The sequence below is a fragment of the Bombus terrestris genome, chromosome 7, assembly GCF_910591885.1.
Source record: "Bombus terrestris chromosome 7, iyBomTerr1.2, whole genome shotgun sequence".
Taxonomy (NCBI): Eukaryota; Metazoa; Arthropoda; class Insecta; order Hymenoptera; family Apidae; genus Bombus; species Bombus terrestris.
The window spans coordinates 3,118,493-3,134,019 of record NC_063275.1 but is presented as its reverse complement, the minus strand read 5'-3'; the positions used below and the strand labels follow the sequence as shown (position 1 = coordinate 3,134,019).

Genomic DNA, 15,527 nt, shown 5'->3' with positions numbered 1-15,527 from the left:
TCAAAAATGCAATACCTCGTGGTCATGGGTCCAATAAATGGCGGTCGGTGGTTCGGGGCTGTGACGTACCACGCAAGTGAGATTCATGGTGCTGTCCTTGTTTATGAACATCTCTGGTTCTCCAACGATCGACGTGACAGGTTCTGGACAATAGAAAATAAAGGAAAATATGACTCACCATACGTAATAATTTCTCTTCGAATCGAACAAAAATAAACAAGAAAAGAACGATGTGAAACTAAACCAGACAATGAGGAAGGGATATATAAAACATACGCTATGTTACTCTTTCATAAGGTGAAATTCACGCGGCGATGCTGTGCACACAAATTGACTGCACGTACAATTAACGAGGAAAAAAACAACTGTTTAATTGAAATTCACAGTAAAGTCAAAATTGCGAAAGAATTCTCTATAGCTACGCTTGATTGCACGCGGCAAATTGTACAATTGCTTATGGACGTTGGTCGTCCATTCGATAGTCGTTCGACTGAAATGAAATTAACGAGTATCCGGTGACGAAACAAGAGAGACAAGCTGATTCGACGGGAAGATTGCGAAACACAAACACACGAATGAAGAGTAAAGAACAGCATAGATGTGAACTTACCGACGACGGAGAGATGCATCGAATGGCCGATCGGTGGTGTCGTTGACACTTGACACTCGTAGATCCCGGAATCACGACGCTGGGGATATTTCACTTGGAGCGTCCAGTCTTCGGTTCTGGGAAAGTGTGATGCCACGAATCTTTGGTCGGATGTATACGTTTCAACGCCAACAGTTAAAAGATGGATATCCCTGTGCCTTACCCAGGAAACCTACATATAGGACAGGCACACGGCATATATATATACACGTATACACGTGTTGTAGCATAGAAGGGATCAGAACACGTAGTAAGCACAAATCTCATAAGGTGAACATAAAGCAAATTTGAAAGCAGATCAATGGTGGTCAGAGGTGCTATCACGTGTAAGTAGAAGCCGTTGAATAATAAAACGACCATCGACGTGTAATTTTGCGTGTGAAACTATTTAAAGTTAAAATCGAACACTTGCGTTTATCTATCAATTCGCATGAATAACTGCTGGAAATTGATTCCATCTCTGATATCCGATAAGCGGCAGCCCGTTTAAATAATATTCTCTATCGGCTACCGAGAGATAGTCGTATATACCGATTATTTGTTGACATTTCCATCGAATAACCGAAGAATGCTTTTTTAAGCCATGGCTAATACGCGTATCGATGTTAATTCGAACAATAGAGTTTCCCTCCCACCAGGGGTGAGGAAAGAGAAAAAAAGGAAACGCGGACAATCATAGAGATTTACTGTACCGTATTTTTCAGGGAATGTTCAAAAAACTGTATAACGTATCCCTCTGATTCTCATATTATTTGACGCGTAAAAACCGCTCGATGGGAATTCCGCGCCGATGACACGTATCACAGGTGTGTGTACACGTGCGCACCGTAAGAAATGTGATGTTGCCAGGACAACAACGACAGCGTAGATAACTGTAATTAATGCTCCTGTAACGTGTCCTGATATATTCACAAACATCAATTTGCATCAGTTGGACACACCGATTGTTGTCGACTAAATAATTATTAACGTTATCCGCTACATGACAAACTTTTTGTCTGTGTGGGTCTCACGTATACGACGCACATACCGGAACAAAATGCGACCCGATATGCATGTGTGTATATATGTATATGAAAACCGTTGAATATGCATCATTCGATGTATAGACTGTCTGTCTGTCTATCTGTCTCTCTCTGTCCCTCTTTCTGTCTCTCCCTCCCTCTCTCTCTCTTTCCCTCCCTCTCTCATAGAGTCAGAGTAAAACGTTCGTACTTCACGCCTTCAGCGATCATCATTGATTGCACGCTGATGGTTTAATGCCATTTGTTGTTCTGGCTCGTTAAACCACGTTTCCCTAGCATGCGCGCGCGCTCGTGTGTGCTTCTAAATAGACTACAAATTAGTATTTAGGACATACCGATAATCGGTACATCGCGTCGTCATCGCACAAAGGAATATTAATGAAAAAGACGTGACGGATAACCATGGGTCCTGGCTATATATACGGAGACGGATGAAACGCCACCTTGTTAGGCTTTTATAAAACGCACTTACTCGAGACCTTACCCATAGTATTTTGACCGATTATGATTAACCAGTAGCTATTTAAAATTCAAATAGAGCTTAAAACGTTACTTGCAATTAAAGCCGACTGAAGATGGGCTGGCTGGGCTTGTATGAGAATTATAGCGTTCGCTTGAAACGGTAGACTGAGCAGCAGACTTTCGAAAAGGACACGCGCGTGTACCGCGATGAATTATGCACCGGATCCCATAAGTAGCTTGATGGAGCCCTGATATGTGCATTTACCGCACGACACGTGATCTCTTCGCGTGCTCTCGCTATGCCTGTTACGTCGACAGTGCTTTTTTTCGGTATACCATAATATCCTTTCTTCTCTAATGAGAGGCTTCTGACTTGTGTGACCCCAGCAACAGCATAGAAAGAAGTAAAGGTAGAACGAAAAAAAAAGAGACGAAGAGAGAGAGAGAAAAAAGAAACTTTTTTGAAAACAAAGTGCACTCTGTACAGCGTTATCGATGCTTCGCGAAAGAAAGGTTGAAGAGGAGGCACGGACAGGGATTAAAGGAGACGGGATAGGTGGAGGGAGTGGAGGGTGCGCGAAATAAAAACTGCTCGGCCGTGCGTATTATAAAAAAGCAAAAGCTTTCTGTTTTACTTAAATTTCTCCGGTAAATAGGGGAACTATGGGTAACGGAAAAACGAACGATAGAAAAGAAATAAGAAACTTCGCTCTTGTACCTATCTGTATCGCGATAGCTAACTTAGACTCCGTTATACCGTAACCGTCTAATGGCCGAACTTAAATTGTACATTTCGTTACATTATGCAATATATACCAGACCGATTCTTTCGCTTTTTTCTCTCTTTCAGAAACGCAACCGCATTATACTCTCTTTCAAAATCGTCATTAACTCCATCGAGCACATATACCTGAGCTTGAAAGGCGCTGCTGTTGCCATCCCATTAACGTTTCCAAGCGAAAGTAATTACGAAGAGAAAAATCTCCGCGAATTATCGAATTTCTATCCGTTGCTGACAGCCGATAATCTCGTTCGCGGACAGAGACCACGTGACTCGCATCTTTAATAGAGGAGAGATTACCTACCGTACGATCGCCCAGATTCCGTACTCGACAGGTGAGGGTGGCCGTTTTGCCAACCAACGCGGTGACATTCCGTGACGCTGAGATGTCAAAGTAAGGTCCACGGTCGAGTGGTTCCAGTGCCCGATTCTCGTGCATCTCGGAATCGGATGTGCTCCGGGCAAGTCTTTGCACTTTAAGAAGAAACATACACGGAACAAAACCAAAACAACCTCGCGCTCGTACATGTAAAGATTATATATTTATATATATACACGCACACACACAAACACATACATAGAAACAAACACATATAAATGCAGAGAAAAGCAGCTTTCAATGGGCTCGCTTCAATCTCCAGATTGCGGTGGATTGTTCTTTGACCCGAAAGATTATTTCCCGTGCTTCGCTGCACCGCGAACCGCTATAAGGCCGGAAATCGCGAGTAGAATAGAGAAAAGAGGAAATGTTCGCCACGTTTCGTCATTCGTTATCGGAATTTTGTTAACTCCTCGTGTTTACCGCGGAACTCTCGTACGCGCCAGAGGAGGCGTGTACGATATACGGGCCAGAAGTGGCAAGAAATCATTTTAACGTGTCCCGAAGTGGTACGCGGTAAAAGGCCGCGTATATAATACATACGTACATATGTATATCTGCACGTACACATATACGTGCATCTCCTATTTTCGGGTTCGGACATAGACCTTGCCTACGTTTCGTCATAAAGTATTAAAGTAACTCGGTAAAGTTTCAACGCAGCAGTTTCAGAAACTACTTTATCTCATAATACGTGGCAGTGAACTATCGCTGGCAACCCGTTCTGTCACTTTTCTCTCTTTTGTGCGTATACCCGTGGAAAAATATATCGCACCCCAAGTAGCAGCAGCAGCCGTCGCGTTATTATAACGAATGTTCCCAATATTTTCATCGCGGTACCCGTCGTTGCTCGTGTAACCGCGATTATATTCGTATTCGTTGTACCTGAAACGGCGTGCTTTATTCGCCCCGTTTCATACCATTTGCAATCAGCAGGGTATACACACGAGAAATTACCTCTTTTTCTCATTACCTATTATTTTCAATCTAAACAATTTTTCAAAGAGAAATTCTTTTCAAACCACGCCGGCGAGGCTGAGTGGCGGGGTGAAAATTCAGTTAAATCGTTTTAAAAAGCATCATTGTTCGGGTAAACTACGATTACGCAAACCGATTCAAAAAACAATCCGCCTTGAACAGTTAAACACGTGGCTGATGAATTTCCACTTACCCGAAAACAATAGACCCAGAGTAAAAAATAAACTCTTCATTTTTTGTTTCTCTCTTTCATATTCGATCCACGATGTCGCTTGATAGAACCGTCGCGTTTTTCAAAAAAATCCACCACAATCTTTGTTTCAACCGGCGAGATGTATGGGAGAAAGGAAACGGAATGGAATAGTAATACAAGATTTATATGAGACGAGATAGTGGGAGATAAAGGAGTTTTCGCGTTTTCCGCGATCACTCTTCCTCGAGACCAGACTTTCACTTATCAATTATTTCCATCGAACCGATCCGTCCCATCCGCGATGCTTTAATCTTTTCCCTGGTATGGTGCAATAATCCAAAATCGAGCGTTCGATACAGCATTTCGCGATACAAAGACTAGTGTAGAGATCAAACTCGTGAAAAGAGATACGAATCGATAAGCATCCGATTTTCCTTTAGTTTTTCACTGAATGTCGCCATTATGTCTCCGCTATTCGAGATCTACGCGTTGGCATGCATAGAAATCGCCCCCGATACTTCTTCCCCATAATAGTCCGTCTCACTCCCACTTACGTGACACTAGTGCTTCTCTCTTCCCGCTGGAACGTGTCTTTATCCGTGAACTACTTAATTGACCAACGGTACATAGATGAACAAAACCTCTCTTTTTTACTTCTTCGTGTTCTTTGAAATTGAGAAACAAAAACAACTAAAAGAAAGGAATATTCATTCGACGACTTGTACACCGTGTTCTTATAATATATATTCTAGTATGTAAATCGAACGATCTCAACTGATTTTCATTCTTCTGTACGTAGCAACGGGCGGTGGAGAAAACAGAAAAGTCTAGGTGTAATCTCACGTTCTACTCGTATTTCGTTACTAAATGAAGCGAACGATTAACGTAAAATAGATGATCTAATTCTTCTGATTCATGGACCGTGTTGTCGAACAAATTGGAAAAAGAGGAGTATGCGTCTGAAGCGTGTGCGCGGATGGATCTTCTCTCCTTAGTGAGTTTGGTACGTTGAACGAAGAGCGCGGCGAGCGTAGACAGAGCACGATAAAACTCGTGTACGAGTATCCGAGCGAAACTGACAGTGCATGCGACACGGCCCGGGAGAGACGCCCTGCCATCTGTCCTTGCACACGCCCCGCTTTCCCTCACCCGAAGTCAACGGGAAGATGGGGTAGACATCGTCCGGCGCAAGCGTATCCCTTTAGTTCTATTACAGGCACGCACACAACGATGCATAACAGGGTGAGCGTGCAGCATCCCTAGTCAAGAATCGAATTCCATACCGGACCGATCGTCGTCCTCGTCGTCGTCATTGTCGTACACGTGTCACACGCACCAACACACGTTATGCACCGTAACAAATTTCATGCAGCGCAACGCAAAGTAAGAGTAAAAGAGAGAAAGGTAAAAGAGAGAGAGAGAGAGAGAGAGAAGAGTCAGTCTTTTGCATCATTTTCCACGTAAACGGGCTGGATCGAGCTTATCGCTTCGATCGCGGTCCGTATGAAAGACAGTAAACAAAACGATGCTGTTTCCTTGAATGTTTTTGACCGTTGAAATTGCTCGGACCTGGCTATCGAATGTCGTACTATACTCACCGTAATACGCGCTTTAAAAATGCCAAAATATTTGTCGTTTATGCGGTGTTTGCGACTATCAATGTATTACCATGATCTCTTTGAACGTACGTTTGATAAATAAATTTTCAAAAAAAATTGAAATCACTTCTCGTCATTTTCGGATTTTTGAATTTTGTCATTTATTAAATTTAATAAACAATTAATGAAAACCTATTAATTGTATTTCTGTTGTATTTATTCAAATTTAATAATTGAAACGTCAATCCTTTAAATATGTATATATCATATAGCGTGTTATAGATACAGGTATGTTAGATACAATTATGTTAGATACATGATATACATATGTATATACGTATAGATACAAACGATACGCGTAAATCTCGAGAAAATTTGCCGTTCAAAAAAGACATTATGTGAATCTGCTTGGGACGAGAAAAGACTGAGATAGGGTGCTCACTTTAGGAAATCTTCCATGGAACAAGATTCTGGCTAATCTCGGATATTTCGTGTTAGCGGGACAGATGTTGGGTATATCTACGTTTACTTAAGGAACGTCGTTGCACATTTTTCACTGAACGTCAAGATGGTTTTACAAGAAGAGGTTGAATAATGGGCGTTTGTAGTATCAGTCGTTGGAAAGAAGAAACAAGGAGAAGCTTTAGGAAGTACCAAAGCACACCACCCCCTTTTGTTCTGTCGAGTATAATGGACATGCATCGCGTCCCTTTTCTGCTGCTTTTTAATGTATAATTTACACGATGGAATTGAAAGAGAAATCGATGCCCTAAATCGTTAGAAGTGAAACGCACAAAAGACGTACAGCTTTGGTATCAAGGGATTCGACTTGAGTTTTCTCTCTTCGTGAGAGATTTCTTTCCCTCTTTTCTTTCTTCTTTTTGCCTCGGTAATCACGTAACAGTACGCGATGATCGAAAGTAGTGGAAAAAGCGCAGATTCAGTCGATGGTAAAACATGCAGTGCACGTTTTTCCGATAAGTTTATCTTCTAATTTATTTACGGTTTAGGCGCTTAAGAGCAAAGAATAAAAACGGAGAAATACAGCTATAATTCCTCGAACTACATTGAAATTATTCTTCGATCTGATACAAACATTTCTTTAAAAATGATGATATAAACAATTATTTAGCGCTATAATAGAATTTGTATCTTACATTTGTAACATTATAGACTCGTTATTAAATCATAACGTTGCATTGAAATCAGTTAATTGATTAATTATATATGACAATTAATTTATGGAAATATCATATATTATGCTTAATAAGCATTTAGTTTGTGTGGTTATGAACATTTTCGATATCAATGATTTCGATAGTAGAAGCTTCATTATTCGATGTTACAATATCGATTGTAGTTCGAGTTTAAATTTCAAGATGGTAGTAATGTGAACTTTCGAGTTTTATAGGTTATGTCACGGAATGATGATATTACGAATCCTTTGCTACGACATCCAAATATAAAAATGTTATCGTATTTTGACTGTTTAGCTATACGGAGTGATTCAATCGATTAGAATTTAAAAATTATGTCATACGTCGGAATGTGAATTTTTTTACCCTTTAACCGATCGATCAGTCTGCGAAAGCAAACTGTGGTTCCTATAAGTTTAAGTACTTGTTTTTCGTACCTCGTAAAAATGGATGATCAAGCTTGTCCAAGATGCAAAACTACCAAATATCGAAATCCATCATTGAAAATGATGGTGAACGTTTGCGGTCACACGTTATGTGAAAGCTGCGTGGATTTGTTATTTCTGAAAGGTTAGTATCTTTAAGGTTAGTAATCGTTACGAGAATCTTATCATGTAATCTTTGTAGGTTCTGGATCATGTCCCGAATGTAAAATTCCTCTGAGAAGAGCGAATTTCCGTGTACAATTATTCGAGGACCCTATGGTAGAGAAGGAAGTAAACATCAGGAAAAGAATTCTTAGAGACTTCAACAAGAAGGAGGAGGACTTTGCAACGTTGAGAGAATACAATGATTACTTAGAAGAAATTGAGACATTAATATATAACTTGGCTAATAATATTGATGTAGTAGAAACAAATAAGAAAATAGAACAGTACAAAAGAGACAACAAAGATCAAATAACAAAAAGTAAATCTAAGATTGGTAGAAGCGAATATGAACTGGAAGAGATGATCGAGTTAGAGAAGCAGAAAGAGGAAGAAAGAAGATTGGAAATAGCTAAAGAAGAAATTGAAGCTAAAAAGAAAAAGATCCGTGAAAAGGAAGCATTAATAGACGAGCTTACATTTTCAGAAGGAAATGCAAAGAGCATTGTAGAGACATTTGCTTCTGTCATACAAGCATCTAAAAAGGAACAGAAAGCAGCACCTGCTAAAGTTACTCAATTTAGTACAGGAATTAAATTTACTAATCAGGGAGGTCAGAGTTACATGCCCATACCAAAGATCGAAGAAGGTCCTCTGTATTGTTACACTCCTATTAGACAAGGGACAGATGGCCCAACACCTCCTAGTTGGAGAGAATTACAAGCTCGTGGATACGTTTCTCATGTACGCGTTGAATCCTCAGCAGAAAGAGCAGGTGGATTCAAAGCACATGTTGCATGCTTAAGAGCCTTGCAAGAATCCATGGCTGGTTTATATCACAATCCCTCACAAAGCCAAACAGAATTCACAACTGTATAATTGTACAAACTGTTTTAATACCAAGAAAACCATATCTCTAGTTTTATATATAGGATATCATTAATGATCATTTAATTGTCGCATACAATCCAAAATCTCTGATAAATCGTTACTCGATAAATAATACATGCGAAGCTAATTACGTATATGTGATATAATCAGAAGTTACAGGTACATGTGCCTTGTATATTTATATAATTTTAGTATTATATTGTATATTATGATTATATCACGAACACTACATGACTGTAGTACCTGTACGTAGATTAAGAAACAATCATTTTTTTGTTTCCATGAAAAATAAAATTCATTTTGTTAAAAATAATAATACGTGTTAATAATTTTCTCTTTTTCCTTACCATTGGCGAGAGATAAATTTCTGTTTATGTTGCAATATTAATAGCGGTGTTGGTTAAGATTAAATATGTATATATTATAACTATTGCTAACTGTGTAATGTGTAATCATCAATCACAAACACATGACATTCAATGCTCTTTTGAGTTTCACATCTTGATAATCGCTTGATTCCCCATACACATTTTTATGTCGCATGCGACGTTATCGGTTTAATACAGTACTGGTTTGAATTAGAATTAAAGTCTTGTATGAAATTATAAATAGGAAATTTATTTTCTTTAGGAAATTGTTAAGAATATTTAACCACATATTTGTTTTTCCAGTAATTTTACGAATAATTGTTTTTGAAACCAGAGAATGCTATAAGTCATGAGAATAAATTGAGATTCATTAAAACAAAAATAAAATTCTAAAATGGATCTGGGAAAAAATATTTTGAAAATGTTTAGTTATTGAAGTGTGCACGAATATTATAGAACTCCAGGGAGTTAACTCGTATGTGGACTCAAATAATCATATTTGAACATTGAACTCGACTTACCAAATGTAATACGCATGAATGGATGACAAAATCTCATTGCATTGCATTCGATTTGATTGCATTTGCTTCCTCAAACCTATGAATATGGTTTGATTCCTTGGTTTTGTGCGGGCATGGAGAGTTACATTCCATTCATAGACACTTAATAGTTACACTTTGTATTGGCACTGATTTTATATGAATTAGTTAAATGAAAAATTAAGTATTGTATTTAAAATTAAAAAATGAATTTAAAAATAAAGGATTATTTCAAAGATTTCAAAGATTTGGTTCATATTAAATAAAATGAAATAAATCATTAATTTATTTGTTACGAATTGATGGTATTGTTTGAAATTAATAGTAGAATTTCTAACAATGAATGGACAATCGTTGTAAATTAATATTAAATTGTCATAATGTAATTAAATAATTGCTATAAATTAATAGTTAACATGTTATAAATTAATGTTATATTAATAATATTTTTATAAATTATCAGTTTAATGTCATATATTAATAGTTTAGTTGTTAGAAATTAATAAGTTTAATGTTATGAATTAATAGCTTAAGTATGATAAAATAATAATGTAAATATTAGAAATTAATAATTAAACCATTAATAAGTAAGCAAAAGCTCTTTCGAACTTCACAATGCGAAAGTTCAAGGAAAAATGAGTTCGCGCGCAAATCGAATGTTCCTTATATACTCGATAACATACCGTTAACGGTGTTCCTAAAGGTTAGTCGTCTCATCACGATGCGCGGTGTTTACTAGTGTCATGAAAAGATGTTTTTTTATTATAACACAATCAAATTAAATAACTTGTTAGTTTTTATTGTAACTTACCGCCTTTAACAATTTATTACAATAATCACGTTTATTACTTTTATATTTTTTTACTAGCTAGAACTACATTTACACTTCTTTGGTACTTAGGATTGTGTTAACCTATTATTGATCTATTAAATGCTATTTTGTGACAAAAATAATTGTATTGCAATATATAAACATGAGATTGACCACTTGTAAAGAATGTATACCCATCCCGAAGAGAACGGAATTTACTTATACATATATATATATAATGTTTGAATTTATAATGATTACAGATTTCTCGAAATTTTTTTACTAGATCTGTGATTCCTACCAGCCGTGGTAATAAATTTTAACAAATTATAAGTCTGTTTAATTTAATTTTAAATATACACCGTCGCTCAACAATTAATTATTAAAATTTTTTTTCGCATGCACAACTCTGTTTTACTTTCTAATATAAGAATAACATAGTATAAGAATATAAGAATCTACTGTAATAGATTTCACGCTCAGATAAATGAGTTTAATGATCATAAGTTTATTTAATCCAGTACTGAACTGAAGTTTTGTGTGAATAAACGGAGCGTGTTCAAGCATATAGTTCAAACGGACTTATAATTACAAGTATCGCGGCGTGAAGATTTTTTTTAAGATCTGTATTTCAGAATGTGAGTTATGGAGTCCCATTTAACATCAGGTCTATCTTGTTCTTAGTTAATAAATGGAACTTCGTATCTCACGTTCTTAAATACCAACCTCAGAAGAAATAAGAGTGTTTCTTACACCCTCTAAGATTTATTATGGTGAACTTTTCAACAATATTAGTACCGATGATAACAGAACTATTGATCGACTGTAGGTATTTTCCAACATTGATGATAAATGGAATAGAAATCGAGATAATCGGAGCGTATATAATTTAATTCCATATTGTAGCATTCTTTGTAAACGATATTTTGTATTAAAACATACCACAGTAACATTGTTAAAAATAAAAATTTTAATAAAAGATTGACAGTGATCGACAGAGCAACCAAAAGGTACATGAGCAATTATCTGGACAATGGAGACCTATCTAGAAGGAAACACTATCCCCTGCAATGTTCTTTTTGCATTTAAATTAATCATAAAGGACCCATTAAAAAGAAAACATTATAAAAGCATATTTTAAATTTTATATAACTTTACATTTAACGTCTTAAAAAGTACTGATATTAATCAACACGTTTTACGTATAATATGCCGCTATCGCGATAATTATAGTTATTTTATATATGTAGTTATAAAATGTCGTTCAACAAAAACACATGAGAAGGGTTAACTAAAATTGTATTGCTTTGAATCCTTTGCTACGACAGTTCTCAAAAATTCTTTTTCCTGAAAAAATTATAACTTACCATCATATTGAAATCCGGAACTTCCACTTAATTAGTTCACTTCATTTCACTCAACTATAATTAGATAACTGTGTAATAATAGTGTACAACTGTCCATTTTACTTTATAAATAACAGTAATAAAACGTACATCAAATTAATGGCAAATTTATTTCATGATAATGTATTACGGTAGTTTACTTGACTTATTCCAAATAGAATTCTCAGATTTCCAATATAAATACGATCCTCGAACAAAAACAAATTTCAATAGTAGTTATCTAGATTCTAAATAGAAACAAATAAGACATTTATTCCATCGATCAATATTTACGTATCGAATTGGCAGCCGATTCAAATAAATCAATAGCTGAGAAGTGGATAAAAGGGTACATATAGTCCAAACAATAAAGAAGTGACAAGTGACACCATTTTACTGTAGTTGACTTTTCGTGAGTGTAGAGGTTAATAGAATGTTTTTGTTAAAACATCTGTTTAATGACTGAAATATTTATTTTCACATGAAGTTTACGTTTACTATAAACAAGTGAATGATACAGAATGTAAAATAAAGTTCTAAGAACATAAACCAAACAATATATTAATAACATGCATTAACTTCGACACGTAATTTTTTAAGCCTGCAATATTATAGGTTACGGCATAGATGTACATATTTTCATTACACATAACTGTATAAGATGATAGTATATATATATACATATATATTGGATACATATATATATTGGATACATTCTACGAATTCCACGGATCGTAAATGTCTAACAACTCTAACATAACAAACATAACACGGCACGACTGGAAACGATGTAAAATACACGCAACATATGTAGGTAAACATGTGTAGTATTTGCTTGAAAATTCTCAATTTCAGTTATTTGTGTTATACATATGTAAAACTTATGTTAGAAGAAGTGATTTTTTGTGAAAGCTATTTAACAATTATTCAACAATTAATAATATTAATGAATCTACAGATATCAAGTTGTAGGTTATAGATTCTTTTTCGGAATTTTACGTTGAACAGGATAATCAGATGAATTGTATTTTATATTCTACTACATCCTATCTACTTTGGAAATTACATTTAATTGTTATACAAAAGAGTTTATAAATATTAATGACTATATTGCGGATTTATCGCATAATTTAATATTTTATTTAAAGAATAAGACAAATTTTTATATATTTGGGTTACAGTTTTTTAATTCCGATCATCGAAATATGAATTTGTATAAATATCCAACAATTAATAATTTATGACTCGTAAGATTTCACAATAACATTAACTAACTTACGTGTGTAAGTTAACTTTTCTTATTACTATATATGCATACAAAATACAGTTCGATTATCACAACGAAATCAAATCGATTTTCATCGATCAATTCGTAACGCAATTTGCGTTCTGAGATCTAGAAGAATCGCGATAACATAAAATTACTCACGCCGCTGTCCCAATGTTTCATTCTTCTATTATGAAAATATTTTAGTGGCTGTGTTTCCGGAGTTTCCGAGTAAAGTTACGGAAACAGACGGGGTTGGCGAACGAATCGCGAGCGAGCGAGCTTACGCGCGAACCTCGGAGTCGGGACGGAGTGCCGAAATGCTTAATTAACGCGAGTGGAGTCTCGGTGGGGGGACTTCCGCGATACAGCCAATCGCGCGGCAGCAAGTGACCGGAGGTTCCGCCCATCGAGAGAGCCCCGTTGCCCTTTTCCTCGTGACTAGCAGCCACAGTACGTACGCGAACGTTCATGGAGTGTCATCGCGTTCGTCTTCGCTTCGCATTTCCAAGAGAAGCCTCTTATATTCTTCGCGCAGCACGATTCGCGAATTTTTAACTTTTACTTCAGTTACATTAACATTTATATACGACATAATACGAATTCTCACATTATTCGTGCTCTTTTACCATCTGTAAAACATTTCGCGCGCTTCGAAACTCGACTTAATTCAAAATTCGCGGTTCGTCTCGCGGTATTGTGTGGTCAAAGAGTGCGTGTCGGGACATAAAAAGTAGCATATTTTTTGATCATTTATCGTATTTGTCACGAGATCAGTGATGTATACGAGCCGGGAAACATGTAAGAAACACAGTTAAAAGGAAGAGAAAAGAAAGAAAAAAAGAGAAAGCCGTCGCGTTCTCGAACTACGTCTGGAACAACGATCGAATCGGATCACAGACGACGTTCGATCTCGATCTGTCAGCCTCGGGATCGACTGCCGATGCGAATCCTCGATCGATATCGACGTTCGTAAGAATGCGTGGCTGAAACGACGGACGACCTTGTCTTTTCTTTTTTTTACCATTGAACCAACGAACGAACCAGCCAGTGTCCACCACGCTTTTAACTTCGAATCGAAATTGAAGATGCGGCCCGTCGTCACGACCTTCTTACTCGTACCATTGCTGTTCATCGCGTGGCAAAACGGCGCGCAGGCCAACTGGTGGTGAGTTTGTACAACACGATTGTTTATGTCCACTGTACAGATAACATCTAGTCCGTGTCATTAAGAGGCTGGATCTTCCCTCCAATATACACTCGTATTATTCCCTTCGAAGGGCACGCCTTGTGTCGCGAATAATTTAAATACATCTCCATACGATTCACTGCCGACTGTATAAAGATTTACATCTTTTTGTTTTTCTTTTCTTCGTTCTTTGACATGTTGACTACCACACGAATTACATATATTTTGCCTTGGAAGCCACAATAAATTGAAATACCATACACTGTAAGATTAAATTTCTGCAAAACATTGTATTATATTTGCGCACTTTTTATCTTTCGGTTATGTAAGTCATAAAAATTTTTTAGTCACTGCATGGCTATCGTGGAAGTCAACGTGACAAAGACTAACGTTGACGTTACGTCGAACACCTTTTCAGTTGATAAAAATACTTCGTGGAAAACGCGAACGTGTTTTGTCATACAATATCTCAACTTAACCTATAACACTGGTTTTTGACTTGATAAGCAACTTGTGCGATCTGATCTGTTTAAAATGCACCGAGTATAGTGATTCATAGAATTATTCATAGCTATATGTATGTGTATACGAAGATAACGTAATTGTGAAGAGAAGAAACAGATCAGATCTTGCTAAAAAATAAGTATGTATTGAAACTCATTGAATTTTGGCATAATGGTATCCTCTGTGATGAGAAGAAATTTAATACGCGGTACCGGGATCGAATGATTCTTAAAAAGTATGGAAAAAACCAAATAGGTATAATCATACTACTAGACTAAATATTTATGCTGTATAGCCGTTGCTGAGGTAACAGCGAAGAGTTTACAGACATACACCAACTACTTAAACATGGCGCTAGTCTCATAAAAAATAATAAAATTTTCCATACTATCACTCAATTCTTTATTTATTATTTGTTTATTTTATATAACATTCTTGTATTTTCTTTTTAAATTACTATAACTGGAAAAATACTCAACACCAGCAGCAAAAAGATATAGATACTTTTATACTATTTGGCGATTAAGGAACAACCTGAGAAAGCCGCATTTTAATGCGAACGACATGACAGGTGTAAATTAAGAAATATTTTCAGATATCAGATCAAATCTTATACATGTTGCAGTGTTCGATTTTTACTCATTTGCAATGTAGAAATATCAATATTAAGAAAGAAAAGTAGAAACAAGTTTATCAGCGATATGTTCCATAAAACCCAACGTCAA

At 36.4% G+C, this 15,527-nt stretch overlaps 3 protein-coding genes across 8 annotated transcripts in view; 2 read left to right on the top strand and 1 right to left on the bottom strand.

The window, feature by feature from the left end:
- LOC100642330 (lachesin) overlaps positions 1-5,569 on the bottom strand; it is a 64,896-nt gene extending 59,327 nt beyond the window's left edge. For 2 of the 5 annotated variants that reach the window (XR_001098816.3, XR_001098815.3), the window contains exons 1-4: positions 4,468-5,569; positions 3,222-3,391; positions 611-821; positions 16-143 (exon numbers count right to left, since the gene is read on the bottom strand). Coding sequence is in view for 2 of the 5 variants with exons in the window: in XM_012309887.3 (XP_012165277.1) it covers positions 16-143; positions 611-821; positions 3,222-3,391; positions 4,468-4,507 (549 nt within the window). In the remaining 3 variants the exon portion in view is untranslated. The remainder of the gene's footprint in view (positions 1-15; positions 144-610; positions 822-3,221; positions 3,392-4,467) is intronic. The other 3 variants (XM_012309887.3, XM_012309886.3, XR_001098814.3) reach the window with 2 other exon arrangements.
- Positions 5,570-7,414: 1,845 nt separating this feature from the next.
- On the top strand, positions 7,415-9,052 carry LOC100642207 (CDK-activating kinase assembly factor MAT1). Its single transcript, XM_003396258.4, has 2 exons — positions 7,415-7,831; positions 7,889-9,052. Exons 1-2 carry the CDS (start codon positions 7,708-7,710, stop codon positions 8,725-8,727), a joined length of 963 nt encoding a protein of 320 aa, XP_003396306.1. The 5' UTR covers positions 7,415-7,707; the 3' UTR covers positions 8,728-9,052.
- Positions 9,053-13,544: 4,492 nt separating this feature from the next.
- LOC100652118 (protein Wnt-1) overlaps positions 13,545-15,527 on the top strand; it is a 77,813-nt gene continuing 75,830 nt past the window's right edge. Inside the window, exon 1 of one of the 2 annotated variants that reach the window (XM_012309879.3) lies at positions 13,545-14,277. In XM_012309879.3, the coding sequence (XP_012165269.1) occupies positions 14,198-14,277 (80 nt within the window). In that variant the 5' untranslated portion in view covers positions 13,545-14,197. The remainder of the gene's footprint in view (positions 14,278-15,527) is intronic. The other variant, XM_003396256.4, reaches the window with a different exon arrangement.

Coding starts and splice junctions, on each gene's coding strand:
- LOC100642207 (XM_003396258.4), top strand. CDS start 7,708: ATGGATGATCAAGCTTGTCCAAGATGCAAAACTACCAAATATCGAAAT. Junction 7,832..7,888: donor GGATTTGTTATTTCTGAAAG/GTTAGTATCTTT, acceptor TAATCTTTGTAG/GTTCTGGATCATGTCCCGAA.